The 18163-nt window shown below is 41.4% G+C and overlaps 1 protein-coding gene across 1 annotated transcript in view; it reads left to right on the plus strand.

The window, feature by feature from the left end:
• The first annotated feature begins 441 nt into the window (after positions 1-441).
• slc18a2 (solute carrier family 18 member 2) overlaps positions 442-18163 on the plus strand; it is a 90214-nt gene continuing 72492 nt past the window's right edge. Inside the window, exons 1-5 of the mRNA XM_029175836.3 lie at positions 442-600; positions 688-864; positions 4654-4978; positions 6943-7001; positions 7092-7175. Coding sequence (XP_029031669.1) covers positions 519-600; positions 688-864; positions 4654-4978; positions 6943-7001; positions 7092-7175 — 727 coding nt within the window. The 5' untranslated portion in view covers positions 442-518. The remainder of the gene's footprint in view (positions 601-687; positions 865-4653; positions 4979-6942; positions 7002-7091; positions 7176-18163) is intronic.

Consider the following 18163-nt stretch of genomic DNA (forward strand, 5'->3'; position numbering starts at 1 on the left):
CATTTACCATTTGCTCAGTAAGCGAAGGGGTTCCAATTTGATAGATGCTGTAAAGGTAAAGTCTACATTTAATGTTTTTACAAGCTTCAGAAGATCTCAATAGGAAACATTAAATATAGGCATGGATTCAGAAAAAAAGCACAGATTAAAATGTCATTAACCAAAATTACACAGCTGCAATTGTGTGAATGCTGTGATATCCATTCTATTATATTGTACCTGTGTTGCAAAGTATAAGTAACAGTTCATAAACTATATTTCACATTTAACTTGTGATGTTTATCAGTCTGTCAGAAATATGAACTTTGTCATATGAAAAGCTAATGAAATATATAAATTGTAAGTGACGTCAATTACAAAGAGGGTGTTTGTTCTGTGTTGCTGATAAGAACAGAACCCTGATATTGCTCACTCTAATGTACGTCTAAAACATGCCCAGCTTCAGGTTTGCTTTCCCACGTCTTTGTGCGCTAACCCAGCGGTCAGTCGGTTGACAGGGACATACACATAAAGGTTAAATGACGTCAGCAGCGGATCCAGTCTGTAAAGACAACATCCTCCCACTCCGCCACTGCTTCTGTGAGCACTCGTTCATCGAAGGTAGGACACGGACACTGAGCACGTTATTCTTTTATTGTCCGTAGATTAGATTTTTTAAAGTTGTTACTTTCCCTGCTCTCTCTACAGAAGGACTTCTTATCCTTCTGTTGCATCCTTTCGGGACTCACATCATGGGGAGGTTAGATGAGATTCGGCAATTTAATTTAATGAAATGGCTCAGAGAAGAGAGACAGTCGAGGAAACTAATCCTCTTCATTGTTTTCGTTGCCCTGCTCCTGGATAACATGCTGCTGACTGTAGTCGGTAAGTGCACCCCGTTCTCATGTTTTTGTTCCGTCTGTGCAACAGGTAGTCCGGTCACAAAGTCCGTCCAGGTAAGCGTATGAACATCAGTGTGTTATCAGTGTGTATAAACACACTTGAATATGGGCCAGATGAAATAATATAACTGAATCCATAGGGTCGGGTACTTTTTTATTAGTTAGATTTAGCTTTTAAATATTTAAATGGCTGTGCGTCTGCTTCGCATTGCATTCAAAACTACAGCGTGTTTTGTATCAGGTCAGTTCGCGTGAGATTTCCATTGAAGACCGAATATGTATGGAAGAACTGCGGTCAAATGAGCTGCCTTAAAGTAACATCATTTTATTGTGTCCTTGTGGAGTAACCCATTTGTTAATCGTACAGTTAACAATAACCAAAAACGAAACGTTGACCTTTGGCCTCAAGGAATCATGATCTAATAATTTGAGGGACCGGTTATATTTAAAGCCAAGTTTTGGAATAGAGATCACTTGCTATTTAATACATTTTATCGGTAAATATTTCTAAACATACAATGAATTAGATTCTTTCATAATTTTTGAAGGTTGCAGTATGTTTTCATATGGCAGTAGCTTTAATATTATTTACACTGTTGGCCAAAGTGAGCCTCTCAGCTCCTGTAATTGATCGCAACACTGTTACCATAAATATTGTCTGTATCAAGCACTTCAACTATAGTGGCGGCTGGTTCATGACAGCCTGACTACCACTATGATTCCTAAGCGTAAACGCATACATTTACTGTACGTAGGGTTTGGGTGTAGTAGCTATGAACTGTCACATTGATCTTTGTGCTTGTTACCAGGTTGTGTAGTTTTGAATATGTTTCAGTAGGGAAACCACTGTTGTCATTTTTAAGGTCTTATATAGATAATGTCCATGATTATGACTCATAATCATAATGATTTTGAGACTTGATCTACATGAACTGTATGTATTCATGTAAGATTGATTTAATACATTATTTTTAATCAAATGCAATACTTGATTAAAACCATGATCAAGTCATACCAGTTTCACAATAGTCTAAATGATAATGATATTGTAGCTGACAGAATCATGTGTTGGCTGGTCATGAGTACGTGTTTGTAGCAGTTTATGATTCAACACAACATTGACCTCTCAAAACAAAAGTGACACAGCAAGCTTATTTAATGTCTCATTCCAAATGAAGCTTTACCGCGTCTCTTGCCTAAAAAATACCCAGCCTAAGTATTTACGTCATTTTAGATGTTGCCACATTTTGCTGCATTAAAAATTAAATTGAAAATGGAAAATAGCTATTTGTATGATTACGCACAATAGAACAGAACTCGTGACAATGAAATTTACAAAAAATCTTTGTATTTATTATGTAAATCACTGACATCAAACACTGATGTGCTTCCTGCACTGAAAAAAATGTGGAGTGAAATTTCTACACTGAAATCCTATCACATGGCTAATTCTTAAGTACACTATACTTAATAGCGCATAGTAGTTTTCATTCAAATACTTAAGTAAACTTTACCTTTTTGGTTATTGATCCAAACAAATCACTAGGCCCTACTCACTCTATCTTAGTCTAGTTTTAATCAAAATGCATTTGCATCATTACTTACTATTGTGTATATTTATGTAAGTTATATGCTAGTTATGTTTAATTCATTTCTTTATTGTTTAATATATTTTCTAAACTGTACTTTATTCTACCTTAGTATTTTTATTTGGAATGCATTTGTAACAATATCTTCTTGTGTTTGTATATATATATTAATGTTAACAAATGGTCCAAGCTGTTTGGTGCATTCCAATGGTGACACATAAATAGCAGGTTCAAACCTCTCAAAGAAAGAAAGAAAAAGCAATGTAAGGGACAGAAAACATTACTTTTTCTGTAGTAACTGTGCAGGCCAAGGCCAATGCCAAAGCCAGACTTATTTTTAACTTAACTTGCATCACTGTCTACTGAGCGTCAGTTACACGTAAACTCTTCTCCCTCATGGTGCAGCTTACAAAACAACACAGAACACATTATAAACACTCCACTAATTCAATTCCACCAAACCTATAACACTAATTAACTCCTATCTTTAACTATAATGTTAAGAATACAAGAACCTTCATTTTTCCCATGAGCCTCAGCGGCTCAGGGGTTCGTCAAAACCCCTGGACTGCTGCAACATCTTGGATAAAGTGTACAAATGAATTTCATGTACTTAAGATTAACAAGTTTAACACTTGGTCAGTAAGAATGCAGTTCTGACATTAAATAATACTACAAAAAATAAACAGTTTTGTTTTACACCTAATACATATTACAATTTTACTTAAAAATAAAAATACAAATAATGCACTGATTTTTCTTAAAGGCCAGCTGTCCATTGTATGTGAAAATCTCCCACCGTTGAAGTTTAAACCTGTTTTGAGTGCAACCTTTTTTCTCTTACGTCATTCACTGAGGGTTGCCAGATTTCAAGACAATGAATTATCTTATTTACTATTACTTGTTATTTGTATGCAAACTTTACTTGGACAAATGATGATACTCAATTTCAATGTATCATAATAAATTCTATGCAAAACTAAATATTGGACCATAACAGCTTTTACACAGGTTAACAGTATAACATTTACAGCATCAAAAAATATTTTTTTTCAGTGTGGGCAAAAAGGAATTTGGGATCTGGGTTTTGGATTTGCATATCAAGCAGATACTCCTGAAACCATTCTACTTGTCGTCTTGTTGTCTGTTTACTCTCGAATGCTGACACTTCTCTGAGGCTGTTTGGTTCCATTTAGTTTGTATTCAATTCAAATTTGTTCCTTAAAGCTGTCCTTTCTAGTAAGATGTTCATCATATTTCAACAATAGGAAAATGTGTCCCCCTAACGAGATTTTCACCTCTACAGAGGACTTTTTAAACCATTGGTCCCTTTTATCCAAGTTCTTCTGTTCTGGTCTGCTTAACTCTGAGGGCTGTTGCACAAAACAAAGATAAGGGATTAAGCCAGGTCTTCCTTAATATTCTATTTGGACTTATTCTTGACTTAGTTAAAAAATATAACTAAAAATACACTACAGTTAGTTGAAAAAATTTAATTAACAAAATGCAATTTGGAGAAACTGCTCTACAAACTATGACCTACCAGGCCTTTTCTCTTTCTTTAACTATAGAGCCCATATTTATTTTTTCACATACTATATCTCTTTTCATATAATAAATAATAATAAATGTGATTGAATGAATAAGCCCAGAGCAGAGAAAGCAGGATGTGATGTCAATGAAATGCTAGCAGAAGAGAAATCAAATAAAACATGCCACTTTAGGTGGGCACCTTCAAGTTTTGTTGAACACCCCTCTATAGATCTACTGTCCTTAGTTTTGAAATTCATTAAATGGTAAATATGAAATGTTTCTTGGGATAAAATGTGTTATAAATTGGCACTATATAAATAAACTGAACTGAATTCAATTGATGGAATCTACAGTACTTCCATTCTGCAGCTTGGATGGCTCTCGACAGAAAGTGTTATTTTGGAGTTCTACAGAGGCGTTTGGACATTTTACACCACCTGCCCTTTTATTTAGAAAATATTAGAATAGGGACATATTTCTTTCTTCATGTGTTTTCAATGTTTTATTTTAGGGGTTGTCTGTAATGGATTTTTACCAAATTTATCTAATTTAGTAACGCTAGCTACATGTCACCTAAATGAATATCATTTCAGTAGGTAGTGTTCATTTAAAACTTCACCTAAACCTTCTTGTGTTTTTATGTTCACCAGTTCCCATCATTCCCAGCTACCTGTATAACCTGGATGAGCCAACAGCTATGATGGTTAAGAACAACACCCTGTCACATCAGGCTCCTTCAGAAGTCTTTCACACCATTGTGTCCTTATATGACAACACTGTGAGGGCATCTGGCTCTAATGCTTCTGACCTGGTCACTACAACCCCAGCAGCTAAAGAGTTACCACAAAACTCTTCTGACTGCCCCCAGTCTAATAGAAAGTTGCTCAATGAGAATGTCAAAGTAGGAATGCTGTTTGCATCCAAAGCCACCGTTCAACTCATAACCAACCCCTTTATAGGGCCACTAACAAACAGGTAGGTATTTGACATTTATGTTTTGTCCAATGGAATATGAAAGGATAATGTTGTGACTTATACTGTAAGTGCAATGAAAGTGTAAAATCTAATTTGGTAATTCCCTTGACTCTCGCTTATGTTAAAAGTAAAAAGGAAATATTAATTTCACTTCCCCTCCGAGCTGCCTTGATTTTTGCCTTTTTTATATAAAAAAAAAATTTTTTGTTACCATAGGTATATTTGGGTTAGAAGGATGGGTACTTTTGATTACCCTCACACAGTTGTATTGCAACTAGGAACCTGACAAGCACAGTTATGTCTAAATCAATTTCAGCCCTAAAATGTTGCTGCCTAAAAAGTAGCTTGGCTCAATTCTGTTAAATTTTGTTTATTTTGCATTCTTTTGGCTGGACATACATGAATCATACTGAACACGTATTGTAGCTGCTGAATGTAATTTTATATGAAAAGTTGCTGCAGCAGCCCTTCTCTCCTGCATTATGTTCTTCACACCAGGTATTATTGCTTTGCCTATGTGGCCTTTGGTTTAAGTACTGTACATGGAATCACATGATAAGGCATGTCAACAATTATGAAATACGGCACTGGGGAAAAGGGCAATATTCAATAAAAAACAACTTTGGAAAACGACATTTTAAAATCAAAACTTCTGGATTTAAATAAAAAGGCAAATGTAATAATTTGTATCATTATAAAAAAATCATTATAAAATAGAATTCCAGAATAAACAGATTTTGCAGCATAATGAAACGTTAGTCATAATAATAACCTTAATTTCGAAAATGTTTGTGATTATTTCATAATTTTCTCGTCAATTTACATAATTGTCTTATTTATTTATATAGGTTTTTATTTCATATTGTCCTATTAACCAATTTAATATTGAACAATTTGGAGTTCCATACTTCTATGGATAGAGGTCCTTTTAGATGCCTCAGAGGACAAATGATATAATATCTATTATTTCTCGTGGCCATTATAAAATTTACAGACTTGTCAAAGGCAACATGTGATACAAATTAAAGTGTACACCCACTATCATGTTGCTTTTTTGAGTTCAGTCTGGAGAAACATTGAGACATTGTCTAGATCAGGGCAATCCTGGTCCTCGAGGGTCGGTTTCCCTGCCTGTTTTTCAACTCTCCCTGCTGATCACCTTCATCAGGGGCGTCAGTTAGTTTCTTCAGCTGCTGATTGACTGAACACATTAAGGTAACCAGCTGTAACTGGGGCTGGGAGAGTTGGAAAACCAGCAGCACAGCGGCCCACAAGAACCAAGTTTGCCCACCCCTGGTCTACATTAATGCATGGAATGGCACACAATGGATTGTATTTACACTGTACTACAGTAATACTTACTGTATTTACAATAGATTTAGAATAAAAAAAACATGTGTAGGGTTTACGTGATGATTTAGGTTTGAAATCCTTTGAAACACAGTAAAACACATTTAGATTTGAAAAACAAACATTTAGCTTACACTCACATATGCTGTAAGTGAGACAAAGAGAACAGTCCCATCACCTTCTCCTTCTAATGACAAAGGACAATACAAGGCAAGTCAGGCATGCTAAGTAACTATGGCAATACAGCAGCTTTGATGTGCATGGCAGCTTTTAGCATCTAATGAAACAATATCCTTCTCCATTATAGATGCAGAATCCTGACAGCAGCTGATTTGCAGGCTGTCTGTTACACTCCATTACACTTATCATTTTCATGTTGGTTTGCAGGTCATAATTTTATTTTGCATTTCTTGTCATTTATTATAAATGAAATATAAATATTTTAATAAAACAGGAATTTTACATACTGGTGTGTGTTCAATGACCAGTGACAAGCGGTAACATAGGTTGGTGCTCTGAAAAAAAAGCAAGTAGATACGTAGACCAAAACAGAACAGACTCAATAATTACAATATGTGCTTAGTATAAAAGGTGACGATCTCTTTTCTATTCAGAATAGGATACCAACTTCCCATATTTGCTGGCTTCTGTATCATGTTCATCTCTACTATTAGTAAGTACTACACCATTTTGTCAGCTATTCAAAATGCTTAGTTTTGCTTAACATTTGTTTTTTAATATTTTTTCTTTCATTCACTTAAAGTGTTCGCCTTCTCGTCGAGCTACTCTCTGCTGTTTCTGGCTAGATCGTTTCAAGGTGTGGGCTCCTCCTGCTCCTCTGTGGCTGGTAAGAGCTCCTCTTGTTATGTCTGTAAAATGCTCATATTAAAGCTATCAAAATATTTAGAGCAATGAAATTTATGAATAATAATTCAGTTCAGTCAATGAATGAGCATTTGCTTTATTCTTACATACTGTTCTGTGATCAGAAAAAAAAATCCCTTCTCACCCACCACGGGTGGTCTCATCCGCTTTCCAAGCTCGGGTCCTCTACCAGAGGCAAGGAAGCTTGAGGGTTCTGCGCAGTATCCTTGCTGTTCCTAGGACTGCACTTTTCTGGACTGAGATGTCAGATATATTTCCAGGGATCTGTTGTAGCCACTCCTTCAGTTTGGGGATCACTGCCCCCAGTGCTCCAATCACCACAGGCACCACTGTGGCTTTCACCTTCCAAGCCTTCTCCAGTTCTTCTCTGAGCCCTTGGTATTTCTCTAGTTTCTCATGTTCCTTTTTCCTGATGTTGCCATCGCTTGGTATTGCCACATCCACCACCACGGCCTTCCTCTGTTCTTTGTCCACCACCACAATGTCTGGTTGGTTCGCCATTACCATTCTGTCAGTCTGGATCTGGAAGTCCCACAGGATCTTGGCTCGCTCATTCTCTACCACCTTGGGAGGTGTTTCCCACTTTGATCTTGGGGTTTCCAGTCCATACTCCGCGCAGATATTCCTGTATACTATGCCAGCCACTTGGTTATGGCATTCCATGTATGCTTTCCCTGCCAGCATCTTACACCCTGCAGTTATGTGCTGGATCGTCTCAGGGACCTCTTTGCACAGTCTACACCTTGGGTCTTGTCTGGTGTGGTAGATCTGGGCTTCTATGGCTCTGGTGCTCAGGGCCTGCTCCTGTGCAGCCAGGATGAGTGCCTCTGTGCTGTCCTTCAGCCCGGCCCTTTCAAGCCATTGGTAGGATTTGTTGAGATCAGCCACTTCAGTTATGTTCCGGTGGTACATCCCGTGTAAGGGCTTGTCCTCCCATGATGGTCCCTCATCCAGCACCTTACCCTCTGTTCTCCACTGCCTGAGACATTCACTCAGCACGTCATCTGTCGGGGCCTTATCCTTGATGTACTTATGGATCTTGGATGTTTCATCCCGGATAGTGGCTCTCACGCTCACTAGTCCTCGGCCTCCTTCCTTGCGGCTAGCGTACAGTCTCAGGGTGCTGGATTTGGGGTGGAACCCTCCATGCATGGTGAGCAGCTTTCGTGTCTTAACATCTGTGGTCTGTATCTCTTCGTTTGGCCACTTTATTATTCCCGCAGGGTATCTGATCACTGGCAGGGTAGCTGTTTATTGCCCGGGATTTGTTCTTGCCATTGAGCTGGCTTCTTAGGACTTGCCTTACTTGTTGGAGGTATTTGGCTGTTGCCGCATTCCTTGTTGCCTGTTCAAGGTTGCCGTTCGCCTGTGGTTTGGCTGAGGGGGTTCAGACCTATGCAGAACAGCAGTGGGGACAGTGCATCTCCTTGGTATATGCCACATTTGATGGATACTTGGGCAAGTGGCTTCCCATTGGCTTCAAGGGTGGTTCTCCACAACAAAGTTTGCAATAAAGGCCCTTAGAGTTCTGTTGATGTTGTACAGCTCCAAGCATTCAGTGATCCATGTGTGTGGCATTGAGTCATAAGCTTTCTTGTAGTCGATCCAGGCTGTGCACAGGTTGGTGTGTCACACTCTGCAGTCTTGGGCAACTGTTGTGTCAACCAGGAGTTGGTGTTTGGCTCCTCTGGTATCCTTACCAATGCCCTTCTGTGCTTCGCTCATGTATTGACCCATGTGCCCAATTATCTTAGCGGCGATGATGCCTGACATGAGCTTCCTTGTTGTGGAGAGACAGGTTATTGGCCGGTATTTGGATGGGACTGTACCCTTTGAGGGATCCTTCATTATCAGGATTGTTCGCCCTGTGGTTAGCCATTCAGGGTGAGTCCCATCCCTTAGCAGCTGGTTCATTTGTGCTGCCAGGCGCTCATGGATTGCAGTGAGCTTCTTTAGCCAGTAGGCGTGGATCATGTCAGGGCCAGGTGCTGTCCAGTTTTTCATACCTGAGACTCTCTGTTGGATGTCTGCCACTGTGATAGTCACTGGATTCTGTTCAGGGAGGTTACTGTGGCCTTCCCTCAGATCCACCAGCCACTGTGCATCACTGTTGTGTGATGCCTCCCTTTCCCATATACCTTTCCAGTACTGTTCAGTTTCCAGCCTTGGTGGGTCTGCTCCGCTGTTATTACCCTGCCATTGAGAGTACACTTTCGCAGGTTGTGTTGCGAACAGCCGGTTTATTCGTCTGGCTTCGTTGTCTCTGGTGTATCTCTTTAGGCGGCTGGCCAAGGCTTGTAGCCTTTGCTTGGCAGTTTCGAGGGCTTCAGGTATGGGCATCTGGCTGTACCTCTTGGGCATCGGTCTTTTCATTGCACCTCTCTGCGCCTCTGTTATTTGGCTCACTTCCCTTTGAGCTGCCTTGATTTTGCTCACAGGTGGGTATTGTTTCTCATGGCTCCCATGGTTGCTCTTATAGCCAAGCACCTCTAGGATCACTGATGCTGAAGCGTATATCAGCTCATTGGTTTCTGTGATTGTGATATATATATACATATATATATATATATATATATATATATATATATATATATATATATATATATATATATATATATATAGCCAGCCTGAGCCTGGAGGCATCACACAACAGTGATGCATAGTGGCTGGTGGATATGAAAAACTGGATGAAAAACTGGACAGCACCCGGCCCTGACATGATCCACGCCTACTGGCTAAAGAAGCTCACTGCAATCCATGAGCGCCTGGCAGCACAAATGAACCAGCTGCTAAGGGATGGGACCCACCCTGAATGGCTAACCGAAGGGCGAACGATCCTGATAATGAATGATCCCTCAAAGGGTGCAGTCCCATCCAACTACCTGCCAATAACCTCCCTCTCCACAACATGGAAGCTCATGTCAGGCAGCATCGCAGCTAAGATAAGTGGGCACATGGGTCAATACATGAGCAAAGCACAGAAGGGCATTGGTAAGGATACCAGAGGAGCCAAACACCAACTCCTGGTTGACACAACAGTCGCCCAAGACTGCAAAGTGCGACACACCAACCTGTGCACAGCCTGGATAGACTACAAGAAAGCCTATGACTCAATGCCACACACATGGATCACTGACTGCTTGGAGCTGTACAACATCAATAGAACTCTAAGGGCCTTCATTTCAAACTCGATGAGGTTGTGGAGAACCACCCTTGAAGCCAATGGGAAGCCACTTGCCCAAGTATCCATCAAATGTGGCATATACCAAGGAGATGCACTGTCCCCGCTGCTGTTCTGCATAGGTCTGAACCCCCTCAGCCAAATAATAAGACTGGCTATGGATACCGACTCCGGAACGGGGCCACCATAAGTCACCTCCTCTACATGGATGACATCAAGCTGTACGCCAAGAATGAGCGAGACATAGACTCACTGATCCACATCACCAGGATCTACAGCTCGGACATTGGGATGTCATTCGGACTCGAGAAATGTGGGAGGATGGTGACAAAGAGAGGCAAGGTAATCCACACAGAAGGGGTCTCACTCCCAGAAGGAACACTAGCAGACATTGAGGACAGTTACAAATACCTTGGAATACCACAGGCAAATGGCAAGCTTGAACAGGCAACAAGGAATGCTGCAATAGCCAAATACCTTCAACGAGTAAGGCGAGACCTATGAAGCAAGCTCAATGGCAAGAACAAATCTCGGGCAATAAACAGCTACGCCCTGCCAGTGATCAGATACCCTGCGGGAATGATAAGGTGGCCAAAGGAAGAGATACAGACCACAGATGTTAAGACACGAAAGCTCCTCAGCATGCATGGAGGATTCCACCCCAAATCCAACACCCTGAGACTGTACGCTAGCCGCAAGAAAGGAGGCCGAGTACTAGTGAGCATGAGAGCCACTATCCGGGATGAAACATCCAAGATCCATAAGTACATCAAGGATAAGGCCGCGACAGATGACGTGCTGAGTGAATGTCTCAGGCAGTGGAGAACAGAGGATGAGATACTGGATGAGGGACCATCATGGGAGGACAAGCCCTTGCACGGGATGTACCACCGGAACATAACTGAAGTGGCTGATCTCAAGAAATCCTACCAATAGCTTGAAAGGGCTGGGCTGAAGGACAGCACAGAGGCACTCATCCTGGCTGCACAGGAGCAGGCCCTGAGCACCAGAGCCATAGAGGCCCAGATCTAACACACCAGACAAGACCCAAGGTGTAGACTGTGCAAAGAGGCCCCTGAGACGGTCCAGCACATAATTGCAGGGTGTAAGATGCTAGCAGGGAAAGCATACATGGAACGCCATAACCAAGTGGCTGGCATAGTATACAGGAACATCTGCGCAGAGTATGGACTGGAAACCCCAAGGTCAAAGTAGGAAACACCTCCCAACACTTCCCCCTGGTAGAAAACCAGCAAAATCCTGTGGGACTTCCAGATACAGACAGACAGAATGGTAATGGCGAACCAACCAGTCATTGTGGTGGTGGACAAAGAACCGAGGAAAGCTGTAGTGGTGGATGTGGCAATACCAAGCGATGGCAACATCAGAAAAAAGGAACATGAGAAACTAGAGAAATACCAAGGGCTCAGAGAAGAACTGGAGAAGGCTTGGAAGGTGTAGGCCACAGTGGTGCCTGTGATCGGAGCACTGGGGGCATTGACCCCCAAACTGGAGGAGTGGCTACAACAGATCCCTGGAAAAACATCCGACATCTCAGTCCAGAAAAGTGCAGTCCTAGGAACAGCAAGGATACTGCGCAGAACCCTCAAGCTTCAAGGACCCAAGCTTGGAAAGTGGATGAGACCACCCACGGAGGGTGAGAATAGAGTGGTATGTGTATATATATATATATATATATATATATATATATATATATATATATATATATATATATATATATATATATAATTGAAATAAAATAATAAATAAATGCATGCATAAATTACAGTATTCAATAAGTTGGGGATATTGTTACTAATATATACTATACTATACATTATACTAATAATGTACGAGAAGAAACATCATTTTCATTAGTTTAATATTTCCCCAAAAATTTAGACAATAACAAGGATAGCCCCAAATAAAAAAAATTGACAATGTCAGTACCGGGTACTGCAACGACAGCTTGACAGCGACGCCTGTCAAGCTCCTCACATCGTACGATCATGCAGTCCCTGCTTAAACTGGTCCCAGACGTGCTCTATGGGGTTGACGTCAAGTGACATTAATGGCCATACCATATGAGGCACTCCAACTTCCTGAAGTTGAGCTGTAACAAATCTACAAAGAGCCTTATCATTCATGAACAGAAAATGTGGGGGGTGCTGGCATAATTGGGGGATGATGATTGGTTTTATGATGTCTCTGAGGTAAGAACGTGCAGTGACTGAGCCATCTCAAGTAACCAAATCTGTTTTGTGCTGACAGCTGTGTTATATAGGCTCTGGTAGAATATCTGCTGATTACCTCTTGGGTGGTGTATTGGTTAACACGCACAGCTTCAAAGCTTTTTTGTCCCAGGTTCGAGTCTCAGTGGGAGCAGTCTTTTAATTTTAATACTTGGAAAAACAGCGTTTCATCATTATCATTCGGCCCATGAGACAAAATCACATGACAACATCAGCCTGTTATTTAGTGTGTTGATCGTTAAGACTACGAAATGCTGGCCGATTGTGGCGAACGATTATGGTATTCAGGGCCAGGTCTGGGCATAGGTGAACTAGGCCTAGGGTACCACCTGCTTGGGGGGGCGCGGCTCCAAGCCTTCAGAAAAAAATTCAATTCAATTTTATTTATATAGCGCCAAATCACAACAAAGTTATTTCAAGGCACTTTACAAAGTAAGGTTTAAAACCTTACACAATAAACCCAACAAATCCCACATACAGCAAGCATTTAATTTGACAGCAACAGTGGAGAGGAAAAACTCCCTCTCTAACGAGGAAGAAACCTCCAGCAGAACCAGACTGGATGTGGGCGGCCATCTGCCTCGACCGGTTGGGGTGAGAGGATAAAGAGAGAGAAAAGCACAGCAACAGCAACAAGCAACAACAAGCAACAACAGAGCACAGGCAGGATGGTAGGACCAGGGACTGGATGCAGGCAGGATGGTTAGATCCGCAGCTGCCCATCACAGACACCAAACTTTGAGTCCAATGATACCTGTAGGTGAGGACAGAGAGGGAGAGAGAGTGGGCGGGGGAGAGAGAGAGAGAGAGAGAGAGAGAGAGAGAGAAGCACAACTACTGGAGAGAAAGAGAAAAGGTTAGTTAAACATGGGACAATGATGGGAGGTTATTGGACAGAGGAGGTAGAAGGAAACAGAGGAGCTCAGTGTATAAATTAAGTCTCCCAGCAGTCTATGTCTATTGCAGCTTAACTAAGAGATGGTTCCTGTGACTAACAATCATTGCCAGTGACCTGAACCATCTCTAACTATAAGCTTTATCAAAAAGGAAGGTTTTAAGCCTAATCTTAAAGGTGGAGAGTGTGTCAGCTTCTCGAACCTGAAGAGGGAGCTGGTTCCAGAGGAGAGGAGCTTGGTAGCTAAAAGCTTTGTCCCCTGTTCTACATTTAAACACTCTAGGAACCACAAGTAGCCCAGCGCTCTGAGAACGACGTGTTCTGCTGGGAGCATAAGGAACCATGAGGGCTTTAAGATAAGAAGGAGCTTTATCATTGAGTACTTTGTAGGTGAGTAGGAGAATTTTAAATTCTATCCTACATTTTACTGGCAGCCAGTGCAGAGAAGCTAATGTAGGAGAAATGTGATCTCTCTTTCTAAGTCCTGTCAGAACTCTGGCTGCAGCATTTTGAATAAGCTGTAGGCTTTTTAAGGAGCTGTTAGGACATCCTAAGAGTAAAGAGTTACAGTAGTCCAGCCTAGAGGTAACAAATGCATGGATCAGTTTCTCTGCATCGCTCTGAGAGAGGATGCTTCTGATTTTAACTATATTTCTAAGGTGGAAGTAGGCGGTTCTGGAGATTTGTGTATGATGTAAAAGAGAGATCCTGGTCAAAGATGACACCAAGGTTCCTCACAGTAGAATCTAAAGCTAATGTTATGCCATCCAGGGTGACTATCTTACTCAATAGTGTCTCTCTCAGATTTTTAGGTCCAACAATAAGAATCTCAGTTTTATTTAAACAACCCTGATTTTGACTAGTTGTTCATTTGGTGTTGTGTTTCATTTGGTTCCAAGGACATATATAGCTGAGTATCATCTGCGTAAAAATGAAAATTAATAGAATGCTTTCTAATAATCTCACCTAGAGGAGACATGTATAGGCTAAACAGAATTGGACCCAGCACAGAACCCTGTGGTACTCCATAGCTAATCCTTGTGCATGTGGAAAATTCATCATTAACATGAACAAACTGGAATCTGTTCAACAAATAGGATTTAAGAAACCTGGGGTTGTTTTTGTTTTCCTCAATTAGGGAGGAATAATATGTTTTTCTAGCAGCACAAAGTGCTTTTTTATATTTCATTAGACAGTCCTTCCATGCAATGCAGTTTACATTTATTTTGTTGTCAGTCAACCTGTTCATAAGGATTAAGGTGACTGTTCTCTGTGTATCTACAAGACATTGAGGCAAAAGATGATGGAATCATCCGCTTGAATCTGGCAACAGCGTTGTCAGATAAACATCTGCTATAGTAACATTTCTTTCCAGCTGTTATAGGGTCAGTTGTGCTAAATTCAAAAGTTAAAAAGAAATGGTCAGATAACAGAGGGTTTTGGGGAAGAACTATTAAATTATCAATTTCAACCCCATATGTCAGGACAAGATCGAGGGTGTGGTTAAAACGATGAGTGGGTTCATTTACCTGCTGTGTAAAACCAATAGTGTCTATTAAGGAGTTAAAAGCAGTGCTGAGACAGTTGCTCTCAACATCTACATGAATGTTAACGTCTCGCACTACAATGACTTTATCTGTGCTAAGAACTAAGTCAGATAAGAATTCAGAGAATTCAGTTAAGAACTCCAAATATGGAGCAGGAGGACGGTAAACAATACAAAACACAACTGGCTTCTGAATTTGAGTCTGGGTGAGAAAGGCTCAGAGTGAGGCTCTCAAATGAGTTATAACTATGTTTAGGTTTAGGAGTAATTAATGAATCTGATTTATAAATTGCTGCTACTCCTCCACCTCTACCTGTACTTCTTGGAACATGATAGTTGATGTGACTCATTGGAGTCGACTCATTTAAAGTAACATATTCATCCTGCTGCAGCCAGGTTTCAGTGAGACAGAACAGATCTATGTGATGGTCACTTATCAAGTCATTTATTAAAAAGGATTTAGACGAGAGAGATCTGATATTTAATAAACCACACTTTATTAACTTACTGTTGCTTTGTTCTGTAAGAGGAACTGTTTTGATGTTTATTAAATTCTGGTAAGTCACTCCTCTTTGATTTGTTTGTGACATGTATAGTTTAGGTGGTCGAGAAGCAGACACAGTCTCTATGCGATAACTAAGACTAAGAGTGGGTCGCAGCTGTAAAGAACGTGCAGAGAGGCGTGTAAGACTGCGACTCTGCGTCCTGGGCTCCACTCTGAGTTGTCATGGAGTGGGGAGGCTAAGCAACATGGCCATGTTACTAGAAAGCAGAGAGGCTCCGTTCAACGTGGGATGGACGCCGTCTCTTCTAATCAGCCCAGGTTTTCCCCAAAAAGTGCTCCAATTAGCCACAAAGCCCACACCGTTTGCAGGACACCACCTAGACAACCAGCGGTGGAGCGATGACAGCCGGCTATACATGTCATCGCTGGTCACATTGGGGAATGGTCCAGAGAAAACTACGGAGTCCGACATTGTTTTGGCGAACGAACACACCGACTCAATGCTAGTTTTAGTGACTTCCGATTCCGAACCGGGCGTCATTAGCTGCTGCGTGTATTACGATCTTAGCGTACTTACGTTTATCCTTAGACAGGAGCTTAAGATAAGACTCAATGTCGCCCGCTCTGGCCCCAGGCAAACACTTAACTATGACCGCTGGATTCTCTAACTTCACGTTTCGGACTATGGAGTCACCAATGATCAGAGTGGGTTTCTCAGCGGGTGTGTCGCTGAGTGGGGAAAATCTGTTTGAAACGTGAAGCGGTTGGTGGTGAACCGTGGGCGCCTGCCTAAAGCTACGTTTCTTACGAGCCGTGACCCAGTCGTTACCCAGCTGCCTGGGACCTGCCAGGGGACTGGTAGCAGCTAAGCTAGGAGGCTAAAGGGACCTGGCTAGCTGGCCTGTTTTCTAAAGTGCGAAGCCGAGACTCTAAGTCTAACAACCTCGCCTCCAACCCTGCAACTAGCGTACACCTATTACAGATACCATTACCATCACTAAAGGAGGCAGAGGATAAGCTAAACATAAGACACACCGAGCACCGAACAGAGCGAGAGGGAGAGGAAAAGGGGGAAGCCATAGCAGGAAAGTAAGCTAGGAGCTAAGCTAGCGAGAAAACACTTAGATAACAGTGTAAATTAGCAGGACGTTTAATGAAGGGAAAAGATGCTTGAGTGTTACAAGCTTGTTTTGCAACTTTTAGCAGTCGCTATCAGATATAAAACGATAATATTTAGAAAAGAGCGGAGAGTAACGCTGTATACACACAGCGGCAGCAAACCCCAGTGACGTGATACGCTTACCGTCAGTCAGTCAACCACCAGAGGTCATAAGAACACAAGGTTAAACCACTTTGGCACTCAAATAAGCAGAGAAGTCAGAATGGTTCAAAAAAACATGTAAGCGTGCCTGGAGTGGAAGTGAAGGGTGCAAAATCACGTTCTCGCCTAAAGCACCGAAAGACGTTCGCAAAACGGAGGATGGGGCCCATAGTCTCGATTGCGACCCGGGGTGCCGCATTATCGCAAACCCTGGGGGGGGGGGGGGCGTAATCGTGATGTTGCCAGGGCCGATCCTGATGGTATTTAGTACGGTAGTATTTACAGTTTATGGCAGTTTAAAACCAAAACAAGCAGCTGCGTGCTCCCATGTGCAGTGTTCAATTTTATGTCCAATAACCAAGGAGGAAGGTGAGGAAATATCTCATTTTCTAAAGCAAGGGCAAAGAGAGTTTCTGTTAGAGCTGGCGCTGGCATTTCTGTAGGCACATTCTTCCTTTGTGTATTGTGACAGTATACTAATGTACAGTATACTGTCTTCATGAGGGGCATCTGTCCTAATCCTGTGCAAAAGACCTAATGACCTGGTAGCTGCTGTGCTTGAGTGCACCTGCATAAGCTTCAGGACGTATTTATAAACGGATATGTTTGTCATAGCTGCTGCATGTTTTTATCTCTGTATAAAGACTTTGTGTAGTGGTGTCTGGCTTGCTTAGAGATAAGATAACATAGTCCTTTATTCGTGGCAATTTTCCCACAAGGGTAAAATTACCTTGTTGCAGCAGCAGTACAGTTATAAAACAAGAGCAGGATCAAATGTATGTATAATTTAAAGATTAAAAAAATGTATCATATATATACACACACGCATACTGAAGAGGTAATGGGTAATTCCACCATGGATTGTCTGAATATTGCACAGGATAAAAGATTGCCCATTTAAACATTTAGATGGTGACTACAGTATAAGGTGAGGTTAGTTACAGTTGTAGTAACAAATACAATTATCAGTGATTCACTGGGAGCAGCTTAGATTGTAAAGACTTACAACAGCAGGTAGAAACGACCTACGGTGTCGTTCCTTCAGACACTTAGGATGTATCGGTCTATCACTAAAGGAGCTGCATAGTGATGACACTGTTTGTGTTATCAATCATGATGGACAGTGTCACATTGTGACACTGTCCATCATGATTGATAGCTTAGCTATCATCCTCCTTTTTCCCACCTCCTCCACTGAATCAAGCGGCAGCCCCAGAACAGAGCTGGCCTTCCTGACCAGCTTCTCTAGT

The sequence above is a fragment of the Betta splendens genome, chromosome 15 (assembly GCF_900634795.4).
Source record: "Betta splendens chromosome 15, fBetSpl5.4, whole genome shotgun sequence".
Classification (NCBI taxonomy): domain Eukaryota; kingdom Metazoa; phylum Chordata; class Actinopteri; order Anabantiformes; family Osphronemidae; genus Betta; species Betta splendens.